General features: G+C 43.8%; 3 protein-coding genes across 5 annotated transcripts; 2 read left to right on the top strand and 1 right to left on the bottom strand.

Annotated features, from left to right (window-relative positions):
* The first annotated feature begins 1,056 nt into the window (after nucleotides 1-1,056).
* On the top strand, nucleotides 1,057-5,544 carry LOC108935283 (TNF superfamily member 10). Of its 2 annotated transcripts, none has more exons than XM_018753786.2 (4): nucleotides 1,057-1,243; nucleotides 2,907-2,952; nucleotides 3,059-3,175; nucleotides 3,582-5,544. In XM_018753786.2, the coding sequence occupies exons 1-4, from the start codon at nucleotides 1,136-1,138 to the stop codon at nucleotides 4,031-4,033; spliced, it is 723 nt and encodes a 240-aa protein (XP_018609302.1). In that variant the 5' UTR covers nucleotides 1,057-1,135; the 3' UTR covers nucleotides 4,034-5,544. The 2 variants fall into 2 exon arrangements, with proteins under 2 accessions (XP_018609302.1, XP_029106466.1); XM_029250633.1 differs by lacking the exon at nucleotides 1,057-1,243 and adding an exon at nucleotides 1,949-2,309.
* A 2,448-nt stretch (nucleotides 5,545-7,992) lies between these two features.
* Nucleotides 7,993-15,183, bottom strand: msl2a (MSL complex subunit 2a). Its single transcript, XM_018753468.2, has 2 exons — nucleotides 15,030-15,183; nucleotides 7,993-12,745 (listed from the first exon to the last, which is right to left on the bottom strand). Exons 1-2 carry the CDS (start codon nucleotides 15,169-15,171, stop codon nucleotides 11,139-11,141), a joined length of 1,749 nt encoding a protein of 582 aa, XP_018608984.1. The 5' UTR covers nucleotides 15,172-15,183; the 3' UTR covers nucleotides 7,993-11,138.
* Nucleotides 15,184-15,690: 507 nt separating this feature from the next.
* Nucleotides 15,691-23,632, top strand: pccb (propionyl-CoA carboxylase subunit beta). Of its 2 annotated transcripts, none has more exons than XM_018753470.2 (15): nucleotides 15,691-15,768; nucleotides 17,874-17,993; nucleotides 18,277-18,345; nucleotides 18,438-18,494; nucleotides 18,674-18,787; nucleotides 18,898-19,008; nucleotides 19,133-19,241; nucleotides 19,822-19,942; nucleotides 22,144-22,225; nucleotides 22,314-22,437; nucleotides 22,527-22,634; nucleotides 22,769-22,869; nucleotides 22,964-23,062; nucleotides 23,233-23,332; nucleotides 23,407-23,632. In XM_018753470.2, the coding sequence occupies exons 2-15, from the start codon at nucleotides 17,940-17,942 to the stop codon at nucleotides 23,526-23,528; spliced, it is 1,371 nt and encodes a 456-aa protein (XP_018608986.1). In that variant the 5' UTR covers nucleotides 15,691-15,768; nucleotides 17,874-17,939; the 3' UTR covers nucleotides 23,529-23,632. The 2 variants fall into 2 exon arrangements, with proteins under 2 accessions (XP_018608986.1, XP_018608985.1); XM_018753469.2 differs by lacking the exon at nucleotides 15,691-15,768 and adding an exon at nucleotides 16,745-17,440.
* Nucleotides 23,633-23,723: the final 91 nt, after the last annotated feature.

Genomic DNA, 23,723 nt, shown 5'->3' with positions numbered 1-23,723 from the left:
GCCGGAGTTTTTACTGCAGTAATGTAGGGTTAGGTACCTGCTCAGGGCCTCTAATATGTATCGGCTTCATTCCAGGGACAACGGCTATGCAGGTAAAGCCAAGGTTAGCTAAACAGCGTATGCGGGCGGGCTTAAAGCCTCTGAGGAATGCGTACAAAAATGAACTGAAACTCCACTTTTCACCGCCTGAAGACAGGATATCAAACAGCTGGGAATCCAAACCCACGACGGCACAGTTCCAGAACCATTCAGTCGGGATGGGCATCACGGTAGCACGGCAAGTAACATTCAGAAAAGAGTAATGCTTTTCTTTAGCCTCTTTTTCTGGATTTAGCTCAGAGACAAAGCCATTGCTGAGCCAGCCGTGCGCCTCACTTTTTTCCCCTCGTTTCAGTTGGACGTCGTTTTGCATCCTATCGCTGTACTTTACGGTTGAGGACGACATAGCCAGTTGTACAAGTAGGTGACAGGACCCAGAACGATGCATATACCGCATGCAGGCAAGACAACTTTGGGTAAATTGTTGAGCTTCCATTGGCTGAAACCTTCCTCCAAGTCCATTGACTATGTTAAAGAGGCTTTTTAGTGACTGGCCCATCTATACAGCACGATATTCCCACTGTGAGTGTATCAGTTCAGTAGGTACTTAAACGAAGAGGGGGATTCGAACTGGGAGCGTTATTGCCTGGAGAACTACACTACCTGCTGGCCTGGCGTTAAAAAAAAAAAAAAGTCAAATAAACTGCAGCAGACCATCTGTTTTAAAGAACGCCTGAGTGAAATTCGGCAGTGAAACAGCTTTTCATTATCTACTTGTTTCCTTGGCAAAAGCGCTTCTCATCAGGCGCGTAAGTGAAGACTGAGGTTCGCCAAGGTGTGTGCGAAGGCGCCGCACTGTGGTCACTATGGTCACTGTGTGGTCGGTGCGCTGCCCAGCAAACCGCCGCGTACTTCAGCCGGTCCCAGGGTGCGCGCGGAGCGGCAGCGCTGCACAACACAGCGACCCCCTCGCGCCGCCCGCCTCGAGCTCCGCCTCGCGCTGTTTTTTTTTTTTTTTTTTTTGTGGAAACGCGTACCATCATGTAATGTACGTTTACTGCGCTTTTACGAGCGCTGCAACAAGTTAGGGGTCATCATGAGAAGCTCGATGCAGTGGCTCGGACTGTTGCTGCTGGTCGCGGTCCTCCTGCAGACGATCGCGGTCGCGGTCTCCTTTCTGTACTTCAGCAGCGTCCTGAGCACGGTAAGGCGGCGGTGCAACCACGTCGACGAAAGTACGCTTCAGCGCGGCGCGGCGCGACGAGAGGGCTGCGAGCTAACGCGTGCCACCGGAGCAACAGTGGCGGGCGAAAGGCTGTGCATGTGTCGCAATGTGACCGAAACCGTTCGTAAGCATTTTGCGCTGTGCGAGTCGACAGAAGTGGTGTTAGTCGCACTCTGGCGCTCGTAGTTGGTTGTCCTTGAATGGAGTCCCTGGACCGGAGCCAGTGTTTGAACAATGGACGGGAGCGAGCTGGCCAGCCCACCGTCGTTGGCAACGGAAACAAGAACGCCAAACTTTATTTTCTCTTCAGCAGTTTTTTAGTACCTCTAAATCACGCGCCTATCATGGATTGCCTTTTCTCTCTACAATTTTTTTGACGTATATATACTAGACTATATGGTATTATATTCCCCACACAATTCACCGTCCTAAGTCCTTAAAATGTCGATAAGAAAATTACCTGCTGAAATATTCTGCTGTTTTAGGTGTAACTGTGTACTGTTCTCGATTAAAAGTTTTCTTCTATCGATTTTAGATGAAACAAACATTCTCAAAAAGCAGTATTTCGTGTCTCATGAGGGCAAACCTTAGGATCGTAAAGGGTTTGGATCTGGATGGAGGAAAAGACGACCCCTGCTGGCCAGTCACGCAACAGCTTCACTTCCTCATCGAAAAGGTATCGGCCGATAGATTGTTATTACTGCGAGTCGCCGCCGCGCGACTCTTAACAGGGGCCGAAAGTTGCGTCTGGCCGCCAGCGAAACAGCGCGTGGCGCGGTGTTGCGCCAAGAAATAATGGGAAACGTCATCATCGTGGATCGACGTCACTTAAATCGCTGAGAAGGCGTGCGCGCCTATTTACTGGGAGCACCTTACATTCTGTTTGTTTCAAATTTACTTGAAATGACAGAGGGAAGGAAGAAGAAATGAATAAACAGTTATACAGTATGTCCACACGCTGCAAAGAGACGCACAACAAGGCTAAACTCTTGCAGACCAAAACCAAATCAATGCTCCAAGGTGGAGGTAACAACGACTGTATTGGGTCAGTCTTAAGATGCTGTACTTATGGTAACACAGTGAATGGAATGCAGTAATTTGTCTTCCCATTGTTACAGAAAATGCATACAGAAGTATACTGTAAAATGTGCTCACTTTTAAGTATTTTCCTCAAAAACACCTTTTATAACCATAAAAGGTGTGTTATTAATAAACTACAGAAACACATTTGATGACATATTTTGAAGACAATGTATAGCCGGGTACATTATACTGGTCATAATTTGTACTTAACTGTTCAGACATTTAAGGAGCTTAACATTTTACTCAGTCATAGATATAATATGTCAGAGGTATTTTCAGTAGAGCAAGTGAGATTCCCTTTGTTAACGGTACAACACAACATTTCTTGGGGTTTAAATGAGCAGCCTTCACTTTTGGATTTCCATGTTCTTGCTATAAATGTTCCATGTACTTGCTATGAATTCCAGGACAATATATTTAAAATATATATTTAAATACTGTATATATTATACATTTATAGATATAAAATAATGTAACTATATAGTTTTAGTCATGTTATTTTTATAAATGCTCAGTAATTTAATTTTATTATTCTTATGAAAGGTGTTGTGTCTTACAGAGTATGTCAAATCGCTATGAGAAAGAAATATATTCTGCAGTTAAAGGTAAGATACCTGATCTTAAGTTGGACGTATGCAATTCAGTACATTAGTTTTGTCAGCCTCAGCAGATTAACTTCTGACTTTAATTTACCTTGTTGGTGTACTATAGAAGAAGTTTCCAAAGTATTGCCGTCCTTGACGACCCAGGAAAGAGACTCGGCCCTTAGGCCTGAAATTGCAGCCCATGTCACCGGAGGTTCCTTTGACAACGTGGCCAGTCCGGGAAGTACGTCTCCATCAGAAAAACACTGCATACCTGTGCAGTTCATCTTGTTTAAGGATAAAGGACAAATAGGATAAACAGTGTTTGTTACAAAACATCTACAAAGGCAAATTAGACCTTTTCCACCCCAAAGAAACAAAAATAATTTTACACGCAGCTTGGATTTCTTTGCATTCAACAAGTGAACTGTATGTTTCTCTGTTTCTCTTCAACTGTTTCTTTTTCAGATGGGTCATTTATTTGTCTGAAACGGTTACACTTTTTGACACATTTCATACAGTAGAAAACTCTTACAAATGTAAAAGCTCATTTAACTTCAGGGCCCTATTCACTTGACAGCATTGTGAATATGCTCCATCACATATTTTACAATTCAAGAAGCCTGTGTGGATGTGTACCGTTGTCACAGGTCCACTTAAAGGGAAGGTTCTGGGGCAGAAAATCCCAGCATGGGAATCGGCACGAGGACTGGCTTTCCTGCACAACATGGAACTGCGCAATGGGGAGCTCATCATTCCTCAGGCGGGCCTGTACTACATCTACTCCCAGACCTACTTTAGACAGTCCCAGCCCGAAGAAGGCGATGATGGTGGGGATGAGCAAGAGAATGAGCCAAGTGACAAGCAAATGCTGCAGTACATCTACAAGAAAGTCAGTTCATATCCAGCCCCAATCCTACTGATGAAGAATGCTCGGACAACCTGCTGGTCAAAGGATGCAGAGTATGGGCTTTATTCCATCTATCAGGCTGGTGTTGTCCAGCTTGGCATTGGTGACCGACTGTTTGTGACGGTCAGCAACCTGAGCACAGTAGACATGGATGAGAAATCCAGTTTCTTTGGGGCTTTCTTAGTCAGCTAGTGGATTTATCTTCATTATAAATTAAAGCTGTCTTGTAAAATTCAACACACCCTGAGAGAAAGGTGTACAGTCCAGGGGGCACTGGTGTCGCAATGAGTGAGCTTCATGGTTGCTGGTTTATTGCGTCTAACGTAGGAGACGTGCAGGAAGAAGCTTTGTTACCTTACTGTCAGGGCTGGTGGGTGTTTGCTTGTCCCTTTATGTCATGCAAAAAATACTGACTAGCCATTGAGAGGGAAGAGGACATAGCTGCTCAGCCAATGTCATGTGACTTCTGGAAAGAGCAACAGGAGCGGAGGCCACAGGCTCCACTGGTCAGCGAAAAGGGCTGTCCACACCAGTCGAACACGATGCAGAAGCTATTCTGCAATGGACCTTGTGACTGAAAAGGACTACTGACAATTCTACGTGTTCAGCTTGTCCGAGTCATTATCGACATGAGACGTTTCAAAAGCCATATGATGGTTTTTAAAAAATGTCCCTTTATTCATGGTCATTAATGTTTCTTTTGCTAAAAACTGGTAGGCATTTGCCCATGCAGAGTGACCATGAGGTGTCAAAGGTTTCATTAGGATGAAAGCTAAACAGGTTAAATGACAGGTTGACCAAAACTGAACTGGTCCAAGTTTATCAACTCAAACACAGATATGATCATTAGTAGAATTTAAACAGAGGTTCATCAGTTTAAAAATGTAAGTTTTCCAGAATCAGAGTAGCTGTACTTGTAATATACATAAAGCATCTTTGTAATTTCAAGGTTTCATTTACAGCAGTTATTCTGAAGTGGAATGTCAGACCTGTGATTTGTCATTTATAAACCAAAGCCTGTATTTGTAATTAACACAAATGAGGTGTAATGCATCATAGTCGATCTTTTCTTAATGTCCATATTTTATAAAGGGGTAATCAATACCATATCGTTAGGTGACTGCATTCACATGTTTTTCATGTTACAAGAAAAGCATACAAAGATTTCAGGGTAAAGGGAGGCTGAATTGGTTGTGCAGGCATTTCCTGAGGTGTGTCAGAATGTTTGGGTAATGGCATACATTGTGCTAATCAATAAAGGCATTGCATTTCTGACATTATTTGACCTCCTTTCATTATACACTGCCTGGCCAAAAAAAAAAAAAAAAAAAAAAAGTTGTTGGACTGCCTTTTTGCTTTGATTATGGCACGCATTCACTGTGGCATCGTTTCGATAAGCTTGTGCAATGTCACAACATTTATTTCCATCCAGAGCTGCATTAATTTCTCGCCAAGATCTCGTATTGATGATGGGAGAGTCGGACCGCTGCGTAAAATATTCTCCAGCACATCCCAGAGATTCTCAATGGGGTTAAGGTCTGGACTCTGTGGTGGCCAATCCATGTGTGAAAATGACATCTCATGTTCCCTGAGCCACTCTTTCAGAATTTGACCTCGACGAATCTTGGCATTGTCATCTTGGAATATGTCCGTGCCATCAGGGAAGAAAAAAAAATCCACTGATGGAAAAACAACCTAGGAAAATGCTGAAACTACTAATGTACTGGTTATTCAGGTAGTCAGCTGACCTAATTTTTTGGGCACATAACATTGCTGAACCTAGATCTAACCAACTGAAGCAACCCCAGATCATAACACTGCCTCCACAGATTTGTGCAGTAGGCACTAGGCATGATGGGTGTATCACTTCATCTGCCTCTTCTTACCGTGATGTGCCTATCACTCTGGAACAGGGTAAATCTGGACTTATCAGACCACATGACCTTTTTCCATTGCTCCAGAGTCCAATCTTTATGCTCCCTAGCAAATTGAAGTCTTTTTTTCCCCAATTAGCCTCACTGATAAGTGGTTTTCTGAAGGCTACACAGCTGTTCAGTCCCACTCCCTTGAGTTCTCTTTGCATTGTACGTGTGGAAATGCTCTTACTTTCACCATTAAACATAGCCGTGAATTCTAGTGTTGTTTTTTTTTTACGATTTGATTTCAAACGTTTAAGTGATCTCCAATCGCGATCATTCAAGATTTTTTTCTGACCACATTTCTTCCTCGAAGATGATGGTTCACCACTATCCTTCCAGGTTTAAATAATACATTGGACAGTTCTTAACCCAATTTTAGTAGTTTCAGCAATCTCCTTAGCTGTTTTCTTTTCTTAATGCAGGCCAATAATTTGATCCTTCTGAAACAGAGTAACATCTTTTCCATGACCACAGGATATGTCTTCCAACATGGTTTTTTAAGAAATAAGAAGCTACTTGCTCATCAGTTAGGGTGAAATAACTTGTTGCCAACTGAAACATATTAATCACTGCAGTAATTATCCAATGGAAGGCTCTTACCTATTTGCTTAGTTAAATCCAGGTGGTGACTTTTTTTTTTTGGCCAGGCAGTGTAGCTTTAATGTCATTATAAGTTCTTTTATGTTGATGTTTTCTTCCAAAATGACTTACAGTGCTCAGCTGCCTACCATGATTTACTCATTTGTGATTTATACACCTGGGTAACTGCAGAAGAGAATGTGGGATCCAGCATTTAACAGTAACCCTACAGGGCCCCTAGTAGTGCTGTATCTGCATGCTTTGTAGAGTGAAAGACAGTGATCAGGCAGTGCTTGTGAACTCTATTTTTTAATATCATAGGCATCTACGAGTCAAATTATCACTATATCATGTCACTGTTGTCAAAGGGGTACCCTGCATCACACTCTCTGCTTCCTGGATAGACTCACGACCTTCTTGACCCTACACTGGACAAACTGTTACTGATCTTGAATGAAGGAAGGAAGGAAAACTAGAAAGCTGGAATAGTAGTTTTTGCAACAAGTGTAAAATACGTTTTAAAAAAAAATATGAGAAGCACTGCAATGAATAAAACACCTCCTGGTTTGGCATATTAATTAATTTCAGGTGACACGTTTGTCGTCAGGGAAGTACACGGAATTACTTTCGTACATAAAAATAAATAATGCTCATTGTTCTTCGACCCCCTCACAACGGGGATTCAATTACCGAATTAAGCACGTTATGGGACACACGTGGGAGTCCAGCGCTTCTTAAACTTCACCAGAGAGCTACGTCTAGACTAGTTACACACAATATCATGTAGCACGTCTGACTTATCCCGACTGTGACTGTGAGCCTCTCGGGGAAGACGCCCTGCCTGCCCGCCAGCCCGCCCACCACACACAGCGGTAGAAACGTACCCTCAAAGTTCGGCATGATATTGTGCGCAACTGTCGCTATACTTATATACTACATTTTCTTTTGCGATGAATATGTTTCCCTTTCTTTTCAAGTATATTTCACGCACTGGAGACTCAATCATTGTTTCACGCTCGGTCTCTGAAGGGAAGTTTTGGCAAGGAGCCGCGTCACTCACTGCTTCACCCGCCGCGCGTCGTCGTAACCTAGCGCTGCTCCGCGAATTCCGAACACGCACTTCACACTTTGATTAATCGGAACTCGCTGCTTATAAGCGAGTGTTCAAACTTACGATAAATTATGTTAGAGAATAACAATTACCTCCGTCATCAACCGAGTAAGGGGACGCGCCTCGCGCATAGCTCGCGTAGCTCCCGCCGCCCCGCACTCTCACGCAACGCCTGCTCGCGCGCACGCGCGCTTTGGGTGCCGCGTCACACGCGATTCGCCGCACTGTCTTCTACTGCTGGGTCTTCGGCACGAGGTTTGTAGCATGTCGCCGCAATTATTGCTTCCCTGTGAAGTCTGATAGAGGTTTTTGAGCAAAAATCGATGGCAGTAGACACCATAATTCTGTTGAGTTTCTGTATTAAACGGTGAATATTACTGTACTCATTCATTTAGCTAACGAGTGTTACGCCACCCCGTGTTAATTTAGCAACTAACAGCTGCCTGGGTAATATTTACCGTTGCAATACCTTACTCAAGGGTACAGTAGGAGTAAGATTTGAACTAGGGTCCCCTAAGCACGAAGGTGTCAATGCTAACCACTATATGTGCCCTGCTGGCTGCAGTATAACATAAGACTCAGAGTATTAGCAAAAACTGCAGGTAGCAGAAGTAACGTGTCGTGTGTCTGTGTGCAGATTCTGGTGCCTGGTTGAAACACAGAGCTGAAATATAACCCAGAACTGGGGGGGGGAAAGTTGCTTAGTGAGACAGCAGGTAAAACATTACTTGCTTTCTTTCACCATCACATTTTTTCTTTACTTGTGGACTTCCCTATCCCTTGCTGAAGGACACATTTCATACTGCAAAACACTAGTTTTTCATGCTAGCCTTCAATATGGCCAGGACTGTGATTTAGCTGAACGTGCTCTGCGTTGATAATGGGCCTTGCTGTTACCTGGATCACATCGCAGGTACAGTGGTGTAGTCATTCACTTTCTGACAAGTTAACCATTTCACCAGTCTTTTGCAATCTTGTTTGGGAAGCCAGAAACAACTTTAAGTGAGAGAGATGGTGGTTGTCCCCTGAGCTTAGATGTAGCATGAACTACATGGCCTGGATGTTGATGGTTGGTAACAACATAACTATAAACATGTACATCACAGCTCTGTACACAGTGTTACTCTAGAGAGTGTTGTCAGAGATCCTGGCATCCTGTTTCCTGTCTCACCTTGGGTGGGCCTTGGATGTTTGCTTCCTTTGTCAGCAACACTTGGTCAATATGACTAAGTACACTGCTGCTCATCCTTTTGGTGCACAAGAAAATAACTCATGGACATACTAAGGACTACCTCTTGGAAGAGTGAACCAGTATGTAGGACTTCTTGCTTTTCTTCTGCCATATGATTGCAAGAAGAACCAGAGTTCTAAATCAATGACAGTCTTTCTGGTCCACACTGAACTGTGGCTTGATATATCTACAACATAACAGTAGAAAACTATCATTTATTGATCATTGCATTACATATTTTAAAATGTGGCAGTGAATATACCAGCAAATACAGGAACTCATTTGTATTCCAGCAAATTGAACGTTCAACATCAAAACTGTAATCAGGGTTCTAATAATAACCAATATTTCCCAACCAAAAAAAAAAAAATCTTTTTCTAATGACAACTACTTTTGCCTGCTCTAATGGTGCAGAATTGATCAAATATTTGGTCTGATAGAGCTCTAATAGTGTTATCAACCATTTTAGTAAAACTGGGGGAAGGGGGAGAGCTGAGGTGAGCATTGAATTCACACCAGTTTTAACAGCACAGTGTGGCAGTGAGTGGAAGGACCTCTTTCGGTCACTGAATGGGAGCATCTTTTTTGGTCAATAAACAGGAATTACCATATAAACTTTAAAATGAGGGGGAAAAAAAAAAAAAACAGTATACCAAAAGCCACTGAGGTATCAGTGGGGCAAAAAGGTGCTTAAGGTAACTAAACAAAAAAAACAAGCAAACTACATGGCATTTTCAATATTTACTCATTATCAAAAATAGGTTTTCCCAACTTCTTGCAAATCAAAAACAGAAAAAGTACAGACAGGACACAAATCACATTTTTTCTTCCTATGGCTTCAAAAAACACTACCTGAACATTCACAGGATATGACACAAGGTGAACACTAAAAAAAAAATAAATAAAAAAGGGTGCCATCTGAACTGAAAGAGAATACCTGCACATTCATTTCAATTCTGTACACTGGGGAAGGATTGTCGTGGTACATGCTGTGTGCCGAATCAATCAGGTTTTGCCCAGCAGGTCAAAAGTGGACATAAAAATAAATCTGATGAATGAATCCTGAATTCCTGTCTGAAAGGGCTGAAGAGAAGACCCAGGTAGTTTGTTGGCAAAAACAAGTAAAGAGCAAAGACATCACCAATGTCTAACACTTCCTTCTTATTAAACCCTTCAAGATAACTCCTAACATTTTGTTACTGTTTGAATCATGAGAAATCCATTTGAGTTGCTTGTGGACCTAAGAATAAGTTAGCAACTCCACCCACCCCTCACAAAATTCCTAGTTAAAGATTCTCATTTTTTTGAGCCACCATTGATATCTGCCCCAAAACAACATGTACAGGTAGAAAATAAGGTGTAGCATTCAATGTTCACTGCATGTTGGTGAATACATACAAGCGGTACTGAAAACATGAGCCACCCTGTGAATATTATGTAAACATACAAGCCTTGGAAATTTGGCAAGGGTCTAAGTAGTGTTCTACAGTGGTATTGCTATGGTTACAAAGGAGGTTCAGTTATTTGGCCTGTTAATCACGCTAAGTGCTTGATGTGATGTGTGCTTGGGTCCCTGCCAAAATGAAGTGCAGATAAGGCTGGTGCACACCTATCTATAACAGTGGTGAAGACTAGGATACACGTGTGCCCACAGAACAGTATTTAAGACCTTGCTTCTTATAAAAGAAGTTAGACAGCAAAGGAAAAAAAAACACAGGGGTAATAACTGATGCACTTGTAAGGTCTGTAATGCAGAAACAAAATCAATTTGAAGATGAAGGGAAGGCAGACATGGAATTAAAATTTTGTTGCTCCTTTGTGTGGAAATATATTACATGTCAAATGCCCCAAGGGAGAATACATGGTTGCCGAAACAGAAGAACTGAGAAGGGAAGGAGAAGAAAAAAGACCCAGGACAGTAATTCAAGTCAGACAGAAACTATGCTTGACCATCCCAGCTCCATAGGGATGGGAGCTTGTGACGTCTGATGCAGACAGCACCCCATCAGATGATGTCCAATAAATACTGCAAATGCTTTAAAAAATATAGCTTAAATTGTATCATTAAATGGAAATAAGCAAGTCTGCATAAAAAAGGATTATAAATAAACAACAGTTTTCACTGACTTTGCAGGAACCATGTCCTCACATTAACCTGAACCTTTAATTTGATTATGCACAGAGCAGGACCCACAACAATGAGGTCAAGTTTCTCTTGCCAAAGGTCATGAAATATAAATCACTTGCGGCTAAAACTGAACTCACAGTACAAATGCTCACCACTTTCAAACCTGTAGTGGCCCAAGGGACTCATAGGCAGGAACTTTGGCAATTGTGACTACAGATGTGAACTGGAACAGAACCATAGCTGCCTTATTGTAGTGCCTCCTACACTGCTAGACCCCCCTGCAGCATTGAAAAATAAACAGCGTAGGAAGGTGATCCAGCAGGCGGCGCTCAACAGTCAAACCTCATGTCCAGAGCATCGTCATAGCCTTTTTCATCATGCGGGCTGGCTGCCAGGAAGGATGCCACGGGTGAGCCCGCTGCCACATTGAGCATGCCGCCACTAGGACCGGCACTTCGTACAGCAATGCTGGTGACATTGATGCCCAGCGTCAGCCGTGTCTGCTCCAATGCCTTTTCGGGAACAGCAAAAGCCTCCAGCTTCTTCTCGCCATTGGCCATGTAGGAGTTCTGGCAGCCGCGGCAGATGCAGTCCAGGCAGGCTTTGCGGTTGGAGTAACAGGGGCACCGCTGGCCGCGGCATGTAAGAACACTTGGGTTTTGAGTGGCCCGGCCACACTTGCAGCCCTTCTTCTCCTGGGGCTTCTTGTATACCACTTTGGTGGGGCTCCCTGGAATCATGCTGGAACTGGTGAGACGATCTTTCGCTTTGTCCTTGGACTTGGGGACTCCCTGCTTGGCCTTGGTGTAGGCCTTTTTAGGCCCATGGTCAGGGTTCTTCTTGATGCCCTTGTTAGACACTAGCAAAGTTTTGCTGACCTTAGGTGCCCCTCCATTAGGAACAGTAGCTACAGGCTGCATCAATACCTTGGACTCGCGTTTCACCGAGACTGGAGCTGCGGCTGCCACTGGGGGTCCCTGTAGGATGCTGGCAATTGGTAGGGGCTGGATCTTCTCGCTGTCGCTCTCTGAACGTGACCGTTTCCGGTTGAGCCGGGCAACTTTGGGTGTTGCTGCAGAGCAGGATATTCCTGTAGAGGGTGGTGGATGGCAAGGAGTGTAAACCCCAGGGTCCAGAGGAAGTGATGGCTGCCGCGAGTCTGTGAATGATGGGTTGAGGTCACTAGATGCCTCTAGGTTTGACGACAGGGCATCTGTGCACTCCCCAGTGACTGTGTCTGGCTCTAGTGTCCGAAGCACCTCTTCCACGCTCAGCAGCAAGGGGCCACTGCTGTGTTTAATGTCCTCTCCAAAACTGCATATGTCAATACCGTCAGTGCACAGATCGCCTGAGGCCACAGACCCACATATGGCCATCCCATCTGGGAAGCTCTCTGGTTTTAGGTCCACGCTGGTGGAAGGCGTTGTACAAGCACCCACAGCTGCAGGAACAGTGTTTGGGGAGGGAGCACTGAGCCCATTGCAGTCATGCAGCCCATTGACACTGGGTGGGCTAATTGCCGCATCTGGAACAGACTCCTGTGGCTCACCGGAAACCTCAGCCTGAAGATGGCTGCCCTGGTGATCAGTATTAGTGGACGACGGGGAATGTGAAAGGTGGACACTAAGAGGGGCCTTGGACTCATCTGTTGCTTCTCCATCCAAAGGCAGTACCTCCTTTAATACGGCCAGAGCCTCTGGTGCTCCCTCAACCGCATTGGTAATGTGCTGTACTAGCGGCGATTCGGCAATGTACTCGCACAGCTTTCTGTAGCAGTCCACCAGGACGCCAAGTTGCTTGTTTTCTTCAAACTGCTCGTAGTCCTTACACCAGCTGCATGATGGTTTCATCATCATCTTCTGACCCTTGCAGCCCTTGCACACGTAGTGCTGGCAAGTTGAGTTAGTTGGAGCAATTGGGTCTTGTAGCAAATTCCCTAGAAGTACAAAATTAATATTTAAAATTGATATAGAAAAATGCCATTTTATACAACAGTGTCACAAAAGTATTTTTTGCCTTTTGCTCCTAAAAATCATGGGAAATGTGCCAATCCTTTTCTTGCCAATGAAACGACACCCACAGCAATTCGACACGGGTAAACAAAGGCATATTCCTCCTCCAGTGCGCATGCTGTGAGTCACCAGTTTCTTTCTGCACTACTAGCAGTAGGCTATTGAGCAGCATAACATGCTTGGAGGAGAGTACCCAGCTGACTAAGCAACGAGGAGAGAGAACCCCCGCAACCTCACCCACCCAAACGATGATCCCTTTTGGGTTCTGGAGCCTCCTTAGTACAGGGGGCTAACGTGGCATACACAGGGATGAAACCCGAGTCCTCACCACAGAAAGAACAATTTATTGCAGAAAATGTCACAGTGGTCCTGAAAGTTATTCTGAATAATCTAAACACTACCTACACCCTAGGAATTCTGCTATGTCAGGATGTTTGGAGGATAGTTATTAAAATTCATGATACTGAATGATGAAGTTAATTCTGTTGGGGTCTTAACACTTGCAATGCAGGGAGAACAAATGCATTTTACATGCTATTTCAAAGCTGAAATATGATGAGACTCTTCTAACAAATTAACCTGAAGATTGTCCTCTCTTTATCTGATCAGAAAGAAGGGGATAAATGAGGTAATCACTGGTGTGTACTGAGGCTGGCTTCCTTGGCAACACCCGTTGTCAGAGGAGGATGCTGACGTGGTTACAATATACTGGAGATGTAGGAGGCTTTGAGAATTCGTGACTGAGGCTTCCTTTTATGATAATTTGGTGTGAATATCAAAAAACATTTTGTTTCATCTCAGAAAGGACCTACTGATCTACTTGCTTAATTATGGGGAAGGATGCCATAGAGCACTAAAAATAAAATCAATCAGCAATAACCAGTTTGGAGCCCCAAATACAAACCACAAGAACAACACACAAAAAAATAAGCAAATAATTCAGGCAAATGGCAATAAAGCACTTGTAATCAATATTTACTGGATCCTTCAAGCATTCATATTTGTTAATATTCCTATATCACAAGTAACACACATTAATAAAGCAACATTAAAACAGCATTGATTTGTACATGAGAAAATTTCATCTGTAACAATAACAGCACTAAAACCCTTTTAAAGATGTATTTAAACAAAATATATTCTGTCCTGGTGGTGGTCAGTAAAGCATATTGTACAATGCCTATTTCACTAATAGAGATTCAACAACGAAAATGGCTTTTTCAGAGCTCAAAGTGGACAAAACCACAACTCCCTTAAAACAAATGTGGAAGACTGCTGTACAAAAGAAAACACCAAAATACATCTGGAAAAAAAATTGTCCAAAACAATTTAAACTATGACATGTACAGGAAATATTGTTTAGAAATAAGCACACTATTTCCCAGTACCAGGTCTACCAGATACCTTCAATACACTGTTTGGAAGAATGTGTACATGCAATTACAAAAAGGGACATTCAAGTCTATGAAAATAAGTTTTTCATATTGTATGAGTGAGAGCAGATGCAACTGGGTGGGACAGCCGGTAGCGTAGTGTTTAGAGCGACTGCCTTTAGATCCAAAGGTGGCAAGGTTCGATCCCCACCTCCGACTATGGTACCCTTGAGCAAGGTACTTACCCTAAATTGCTCCAGTAAAATTTCCCAGCTGTATAAATAGGTAAATAATTGTTACCTTAACATGATTATAAAAGTCACTGTGGAGAAAAGCATCATCTAAATGAATAAATGTAACTGTACAAAAAGTCTGTTCCAGACTCTTACGGGTGATGGCACTTGATGGTGAGTTTCAAATCTAGGGGGGTTCATTTGTGTTTCAGTCAGCAATGAGTGTCTTGGGTAGAACCATCACCTCCAAGGGTCTTACGACTGAATCCCATTCATTATGCTACACAGTAGCCTTGGATAATAAGCAAAGAATTACTGTAAATCAAATCAGGGCTAATCGTGATAAAATTGTTTAAAGAACAATATAACGAGGGTGCTCCTTGGACAAAGCTGTCGAGGAAGGCTAACAGTAATTTGTGCACACATCACATGAACGCGCGCACCCTGGGGACACCTGCTGCCGCACGCATACAAACAACGCAAATGCATCCAACCGGCTGTGTGACTCAGCCATGCGTCCGGACAAACAAGACACACCGCAGCGCGTCCCGACAGCACACTGTCAATCGGATCGCTAACTTCAGGACAAAACAGGGACTCACCACACACGAGGCAGGACAGGGACTGCCTGAAAAAGGGCAGGAGCTTGCAGAGCTCGGCTAAGGACTGAGGGTCCTGGGGGTCGCACTGCAGCACCGAGCGACACGCTGACACGTACAGAGCGGTGGCATTCACCGGGTTCATGGCAGCAGCCTGGCAGCACACAGACCCAGCCCTGGAGGAAAGACAACACGCCACACAGCCGCACACCCACGATGATGCGGCTCCTTAACTGAGCCCGAAGACGCTGGAGCGGGCTGAGCGCTCGGCTTCACAGACCCTGGAGTCCGAGGAGGAGGAGGGCGGCGAGAATGCAATTCGTGCAAAAGGCATGGATGAATAGAAAAAAACAACAAAAAAAAAGTGACAGATTTACGGTATCCACACGTGTTACCGAGAATACGACGCGATGCTGGAAGTCAGGCTCAGCGCGCACAGAGTCAGCCTGCACCGAGGAGCGTCGCGAGCCCGCATCAGCGCGCGCCCGTCTCCCACGGCACGACGCGCTCCCAACTCACCATCGAATCGATCTCGTAAGGAATCCCATTAAAAGAAAAAACAAAAAAAAAAAAAACAAAAAAAAATTAAAAATCTTAAATATTAACCATGACGCCGGAAAGAGAAGACTTCGGGAGACGCCGATTTTTTCAAGATATCACTCATGCTCCACGGCTGTGGTGGGGGTTCTGGAGCAGCCAGAGCCGTGCCTCGCGGAGACTGTTGACTCTCCTATAGCTGGCGGTAGGAGCCCTGCTGGAACCCACATCTACTCGAACTAGGTTCCTAGCTCCGAGCCATCGCGGCTCTTCTTGGCTCACAGTCTGAGTCTGCGATCCGGGTGTTCGGCACCGCCTCCGCCCGGCTCATTTAGCGGCGTATTCCCAGGAAGACGCGCTTATCCTCCGCTCTCGTTTGTTTATTGTCCGCCGCGCTCCATGGCGGCGGCGCTGCGGAAGCACAGCAGGCCGGTTCACACGATCCCCTCCGACGTCCACCCTGCGACACCCGAGTGCGCTGAAAACAGGAAGTGTACGTGACAACTTTTCCCGTGCGCGATACCAACAAAACCAAAGAATAAAGAAAACGTAGACGTAGTAAGATTTCCCAGAGGTCCCGAGTGTGCAGCACTGGCTCCAGAATTATGTGAAGCAAATAGGCCGCTTTTTCTTTGGATTTATCCCTCCGTTTCTCCTCCTCTCCGACGAGTTTCAAAAAGCCGGGTGACACACGGTTGTTTTACGTTTTAATTCCCGTTCCGAGAAACGCGTTCTATGCATTCAGGGAACTAACGCGGCGTGCTACCAGTATTTATTTATAGCTGTAATTCTACGGTGTGCTGTAGCTAGCTATGGAGGTCTCTCCTCTGCCTTTTCCTCTCCGCGGATGAAGAAGGAGGGGGCGCTGTGAACCAAATCTCGCGATAAAACGTGTTGTAAGACCCGCGATAAAGTGGTTACCTAGGTTCCCTGTCTTCTCCCACTCGGAATACGTTACACAGTATTAGGAATCCAGTGGAACATGCGAATGAGCATATCCATCCCTTATTTAGGAGGACCTGTCCCATACGTATCAGTTAGTTGTTAGTCAACAATTCTTACTATTAAATGTTAGGCCATTGTAACATTTAATGGGCTGTAACGATATGCTAAACTATCGAAGATTGATTTACACGTAGTCATGACTACGTGTAAATCAATCTTCGATAGTTATGTGAAACAAGGTTATAATTGGAGTAATCTTCATTGTCACTGATTATACTAACGGTTAACATTGTGCGTTAAGTGGTTTCCTATCATCTCTTAATTCCATTGTAAAAGTGTCTTTAAACATGAGTGATTTCGTTAGCTGCTCCGTAAACACAACTGTTATTTTTGGCACTCAGAAAAAGAAAAAAAAAACTGCGCAAAATACATTTGACGCGGCAACTTAGCGACGAAGAAATTCACAGCGATTCGACTTTATAGGGTGGGTGTGTGACTGACGCTGTACAACTCATCCAGTCAGGCCGATCCATACGAGTTTTTTTTTTGTGACATTGAATTCGCGAGACCGGAACGACGTCTCCCAATCTTGTCCCGCCCCTCGAGTTGCACTGCTCCTTACATTGGCTACACGGAGTCACGACTCAGCGATGATTGGTCAGCGCCAAAATTAATCTTTTGTTTCCCATATCCATTTCTGTTCAGTTATGGCGGCCCTCAAAGTGGTGAGAAGTGGCAGCAGGTTGTTAAATGGTTTTCAGTCACTTTTGAACAATCCAAGAAAGGTCACCTGCGGAGTCGCTGCCACCGTAACGAAGCATCCGCGATGGTACTGTGTTAGTCACCTGTCTGTGCAGGAGCGTATTGAAAGGAAGCGGAAGGCTGCGCTCTCCGGGGGAGGTCAGCAGCGCATCGAGGCGCAGCATCGAAGGGTAAATGGAGAGAAAAACACAGATCGCGGTAACACCGGTGGCCCGGGGGGGGTGTCAAGCTTTGGCACTGCTGCAAAACTAGCGTTTATCTTCTTTAAAATTAATGAAAGGAAAATGTAAAATAAACGAACAATTTCGTTTTGCCCTTGGCTTATTGCCTTTTCAGTTGTATTTGTGTCACTCATTTTCACGAATTTGTTGCATTTTTTTGAAAAAAGAGAAAAAAAAAATCATGTACCGATGCTACAGCTTTGTTAATTTGGCCATCCAAATTATTTAGTCAAAATAGTTCTCATACATTGATTGAGTGCTACTGTTTAATTAGTTTATAATTGTTCTTTGTTGCTTCCCTAAATGTATTCTTTGTACATAAACATTGTGATTCCGTGTATGCATTTTTTTAAAGTCAAGTGTTTTTCTGCGTGTCTGACAGGGAAAGCTCACTGCAAGAGAGAGAGTGGAGCTGTTATTAGACCCTGATTCTTTCGTGGAGTATGACATGTTTGTGGAGCACCGCTGTTCGGATTTTGGGATGGAAGCAGACCACAATAAGGTGCGAGTCTAAACTAAACTAAAGGCTCTGCGTTGGAGAGAGACGTGTGCTTGCGTATAGTTATATTCTCTTTCTGATCCGTAACCGTGCAACTCAGCCTTTCGTGGAGGTATTTGACTTGAGGACTATCGCATGGGGGGGGGGGGGGGACGTATGTTGTTTACCTTGCGTGTGGCACCCTTCCGCTGCTTTGAAAGTTTAAGAGATGAAATGAATCTTGACTCCAGTTGTTGCCTGTTTTTGCAAAGGGGTGTCTTCATTGCTGCCGTGTACTATTTTGCAGTATCCTGGTGACAGCGTTGTAACTGGACAGGGCAGGATCAATGGACGATTGGTATACGTCTTCAGTCAGGTAAAGGCTTGCCGAACCTCTTCTCTTTCTTTGCTGTTTATCTGTCTGAATTTGCGCCAGCTACGTGTCGGACTCGCTTTTGCATCTCGTAGGATTTTACGGTGTTCGGAGGGAGTCTCTCTGGAGCCCATGCTCAGAAGATCTGCAAGGTACGGTGTCTGTTCTGACAAGAGAGTTCGCTCAGAAACACTCGCGCTCTTTGAAACGTGCACAAAATTGACAATAGCTGCGCTGACCGGGTGTGTCGATCCACTTGTGTATTGAATGCAAAGCAGAGCTAAACTAAAGTGAAGCTGAAGCCTTGAACCTCAACCTGCTTGTCCTTCAGATAATGGACCAGGCAATGATGGTGGGGGCCCCAGTTATTGGCCTCAATGACTCTGGTGGTGCACGCATACAGGAAGGGGTGGAGTCCCTGGCAGGATATGCAGACATTTTCCTGGTAAAATAAAAATAAATAAATAAATAAATTGCTATCCAGAGGTCTTGATCTCAGTGCTCTGACTAACATAACTGTTTACTTATTGACCCCTTTTCTATGTCCATGAACAGAGGAATGTTATGGCATCTGGAGTCATCCCCCAGATCTCTCTTATTATGGGTCCTTGTGCTGGAGGGGCTGTTTACTCCCCTGCTTTAACTGACTTCACATTCATGGTGAAGGTAAAGCTGCTTAAGAACTTTTTCTAATTTTCTCTGATATTTTTATTAGTGTATTAGTTTAGACTCATTATTAAAATTTGTCAGGAACAACTTTGAAGTCCTGTTCTTTTGCCGGTACTACCAGGACACTTCTTACTTGTTCATCACGGGTCCAGATGTGGTGAAGTCAGTCACCAATGAGGATGTGACTCAAGAAGAGCTTGGGGGGGCGAAGACGCATACCGCTGTGTCTGGTGAGGAGACGACTTGTGCCAGTGGCAGCCGCCGCTGCCGAACACAACCTATGTCCCTCTGGCCTCGTAAATCTGGGGACTCGGTGGGGGATTGCACTAACCATTACTCTCAATCTCATTCTGTCAGCTGCTGTGTTTTCTTTATGTGTCTGTGCTAATGTACAAGGAGGCCAACTCAGGTCTTTGGTGTAATGAGTGATGTAAGAGTTGTATAATGAGGTAAAATTAATTGGATTAAATTTTGGTTGAAAGCCAAGACATAAGTCTTGTTCCTTTGCTGGCCTCAAATGAAAACGCTCCTTAATTAAAAGGAGAATATTCAGTGTTCTGGCTCCACTACTTCCAACTTTAAAAGCTCTTCAAACAAGCTGCGAGAAGATTTGCTTGTTTTTGTTTCATTTGCTTTTGTAAATGTTGTTTAGCTTCGTTTTTAAGCTATTGTCCACAAGCAGGACTTTGAAAATTCTTTTCAAATTGATCATATGGTAACATGGCTATGCATGGTTTTTTTTTTTTGTTACAGAGCATGTGAACATTCTGGATGTCTTTATTAATGATTAAAATTTCCTGAATTTTGCAGGGGTTGCACACAAAGCCTTTGAGAATGACATCGATGCCTTGCTGAATCTCAGAGAATTTTTCAACTTTCTTCCTCTTAGTAATAAGGACTCGGCTCCAATTACTGAGTGTCACGATCCCAGGTAAGTTTGTATATGTTGTCGTGTAAAGTTGTGTGGGGGAGTTACTCCTTGTAGTGTTGCTGTAGCTTTAGCGCCCAGGCAAAATTGCAGACACAATTGGACACAGGTTTGTTATTTAGTTGATCTTTCTCCAAAGTGACTTGCAATTCTAGGTTTGTTTAAACTACTTGTAATTATTTATCCATTTGTACAGCTGAGTAGTTTTTTTTTACACTGAAGCAGTCCAGTTTTAGTACCTTACTCAAGGATACTGCACTGGGTGTGGGGATTTTAAACCTGGGTCATCTGATTGGAAGGCTATGTAATGTACTACCTACTGCACACAAGTGTTTCTTATACAACCCCAGTTCCAAAAAAGTTGGGACACTGTGTAAAATGTAAATAAAAACAGGATGCAATGATTTGCAAACCACAAACCCATATTTTATTCGCAATAGAACGCAGAAAACATATCAAATGTTTAAACTGAGGAAATGTACCATTTTAAGGGAGAAAAAAAAAAAAGGTAATTTTGAATTTGATGACAGCAACACGTCTCAAAAGTTGGGACAGGGCCATGTTTACCACTGTGTAGCATCCCCTCTTCTTTTAACAACGGTCCGTATACGTCTGGGAACTGACGAGACCATTTGCTGGAGTTTTGGGAGAGGAATGTTGTCCCATTCGTGTCTGATACAGGATTCTAGCTGCTCAACAGTCCTGGGTCTTCTTTGTCGTATTTTTCGTTTCGCGATGTGCCAAATGTTTTCAATTGGTGAAAGGTCTGGACTGCAGGCAGACCAGTTCAGCACCCGGACTCTTCTACTACGAAGCCATGCTGTTGTAATAGAGGCAGTATGCGGTTTAGCATCGTCTTGCTGACATACGCAAGGCCTTCCCTGAAAAAGACGTCATCTGGATGGAAGGATATGTTGCTCTAAAACCTGTATATACCTTTCAGCATTGATGGTGCCTTTTCAGATGTGCAAGCTGCCCATTCCATAGGCACTAATGCACCTCCATACCATCAGAGATACAGGCTTTCGAACTGAGCGCTGATAACAAGCCGGATGGTCCCTCTCCTCTTTAGTCCGGAGGACGCGGCGTCCATGGTTTCCAAAAAGAATTTCAAATTTCGATTTGTCTGACCACGGAACAGTTTTCCACTTTGCCTCAGTCCGTTTTAAATGAGCTTTGGCCCAGAGAAGACGGCGGCGTTTCTGGATCATGTTCACATATGGCTTCTTTGCATGATAGAGTTTTAACCTGCATTTGTGGATGGCACGGCAAACTGTTCCCAGACAATGATTTCTGGAGGTGTTTCTGAGCCCATGCAGTGATTTCCATTACAGAATCATGCCTGTTTTTAATGCAGTGCTGCCTGAGGGCCCGAAGATTACGGGCATCCAGTATTGATTTTCGCCCTTGTCCCTTGCGCACAGACATTTCTCCAGATTCTCAGAATCTTTTGATGACATTATGTACTATAGATGATGAGATATTCAAAGTGTTTGCAATTTTACATTGAGGAACATTATTCTGAAATTGTTCCACAATTTGTAGACGCAGTTTTTTGCGGATTGGTGAACCTCTGCCCATCTTCACTTCTGAGAGACTTTGCCTCTCTAAAATACTCTTTTTATACCCAGTCATGTTACTGACCTGTTGCCAGTTAACCTAATTAGTTGCAAAATGTTCCTGCAGCTGTTTCTTTTTATTAACACTTACTTTTCCAGCCTTCGTTGCCCCCGTCCCAACTTTTTTGAGATGTTGCTGCCATCAAATTCAAAATTACCTTATTTTTTTTTTCTTAAAATGGTACATTTCCTCAGATTAAACATTTGATGTGTTTTCTATTTTCTGTTGTGAATAACATATGGGTTTATGAGATCTGCAAATCATTGCATTCTGTTTTTATTTACATTTTAGTGTCCCAACTTTTTTTGGAATTGGGGTTGTAATAGCAGTTGGTACTTCTGTATTTATGTTATTATACTGTATTTAGTTAGTATACTGTATTTAGTGTAAGTATTTCTACAAAAACTTTCCTTGCCATTTTGAAGAGTAACATTTATATCACTAGGTCTTTCTGCAGCCATTGCATATGGATGAAAAAGAGTGCAGAAGTCTGTTATAGGATTTTAATTAGCATATTTAACAGATTAAAATAAAAAGTGTAGCTGATAACTATTACATTATTTATGGGTTTCTTTCGAACACAGTGATCGACTTGTGCCGGGACTGGACACAGTGGTTCCGCTTGAAACGACGAAAGCGTATGACATGCTGGACATCATCCATGGTGTAAGTGACCATCTGCCAGTCACTGTGGAATGATGGGATTGCAGGGTGGTTTATCAACATGGGTTCCTCAGCGGTGTTTTTATCACAGATTGCAGATGAGCGGGAATTCTTTGAGATCATGCCCAATTATGCTAAGAACATCGTGGTGGGGTTTGCCAGGATGAACGGCCGCACAGTTGGAATTGTGGGTAACCAGCCCAAAGTAGCATCGGGTGAGTATTGTGCGCCAGGGTCTGTGTCATTTCATTCTGACACGGGCAGTCTCTTAAACTCCTCACCTTTGCCATACCTTCCCCCACAGGCTGTCTGGACATAAACTCATCTGTGAAGGGGGCTCGCTTTGTTCGTTTTTGTGACGCCTTCAACATTCCCATCATCACTTTCGTGGATGTGCCCGGGTTCCTGCCAGGTAAGTTGTGGTCCTTGCACAATTGAATTTGCTCACAGAAATGCTAAAAGCTCCTGTTGGCCTTTACTGTAAGAAGTGAAAATAAGGGGGTCTGTAGTCATTCATGAGTACTCTGCATTTCTTCCACACGACAGGTACCGCTCAGGAGTATGGTGGCATCATTAGACACGGGGCAAAGCTGCTTTTTGCATTTGCTGAGGCCACTGTGCCGAAGATCACCGTGATCACCAGAAAGGTAACCTACAGCTGGCCTTTTTAACTCCTGGGTCTTGCCAGTTTAGTGAAGGTATCAGTTGGCTTGCTGCAGGGTTAACTCTGCTTATCTCCAGGCTTATGGGGGCGCATATGATGTGATGAGCTCCAAGCACCTCCGAGGAGATGTCAACTATGCCTGGCCCTCAGCAGAGGTCGCAGTAATGGGTGCCAAGGTAATTGGTTAAAGCATGATTAATTTGTAATTGTCTGTGCCATGGTAACAACTGCTTTTTCAGTTCATTAGAAACGCTTGCATGTGTTTATCACTTTTGGAACAGGTGAACTTAAGAAAACAAGTGCAACCTCTCGTAACCATTCCCTGTCACTGTCTTGGCCTTCCCAGGGTGCTGTTCAGATCATTTTCAGGGGTAAGGAGAACCAGGCTGAAGCAGAAGCAGAGTATGTGGAGAAATTTGCCAATCCATTCCCCGCAGCTGTTAGAGGTATATTCTTGTGCTTTGTATGGCTATGTTGGCAGTCAGCCAGGATCATGTCTCAACTACTGTTCATATTTCAGGTTTTGTGGATGATATTATTCAGCCCTCAATGACCCGGAAACGGATCTGCCGTGACTTAGAAGTGCTGGCCAGCAAGAAACAGGCAAATCCCTGGAAGAAACATGCCAACATTCCCCTATGAATACAGCACAGTAGCTGTATGGATTTATCAGGGGTTTTTCCTACAACCATTGTGGTAGTTTGTATGCATTAATGAATTAAAAATTAACTTGTTTACACCCATTAGCAACAGCTTGTATAATTTAATCTGTCAAACACAGTATATAAAAAGGGAAGGGTCACAAAGTTTTAGAACAGTTTATTAAAGGGAACATAA

The sequence above is a fragment of the Scleropages formosus genome, chromosome 3, assembly GCF_900964775.1.
Source record: "Scleropages formosus chromosome 3, fSclFor1.1, whole genome shotgun sequence".
NCBI classification, from domain to species: Eukaryota; Metazoa; Chordata; class Actinopteri; order Osteoglossiformes; family Osteoglossidae; genus Scleropages; species Scleropages formosus.
Note: the sequence above shows the minus strand (reverse complement) of the source record. Positions and strands in the feature narration are given on the sequence as shown.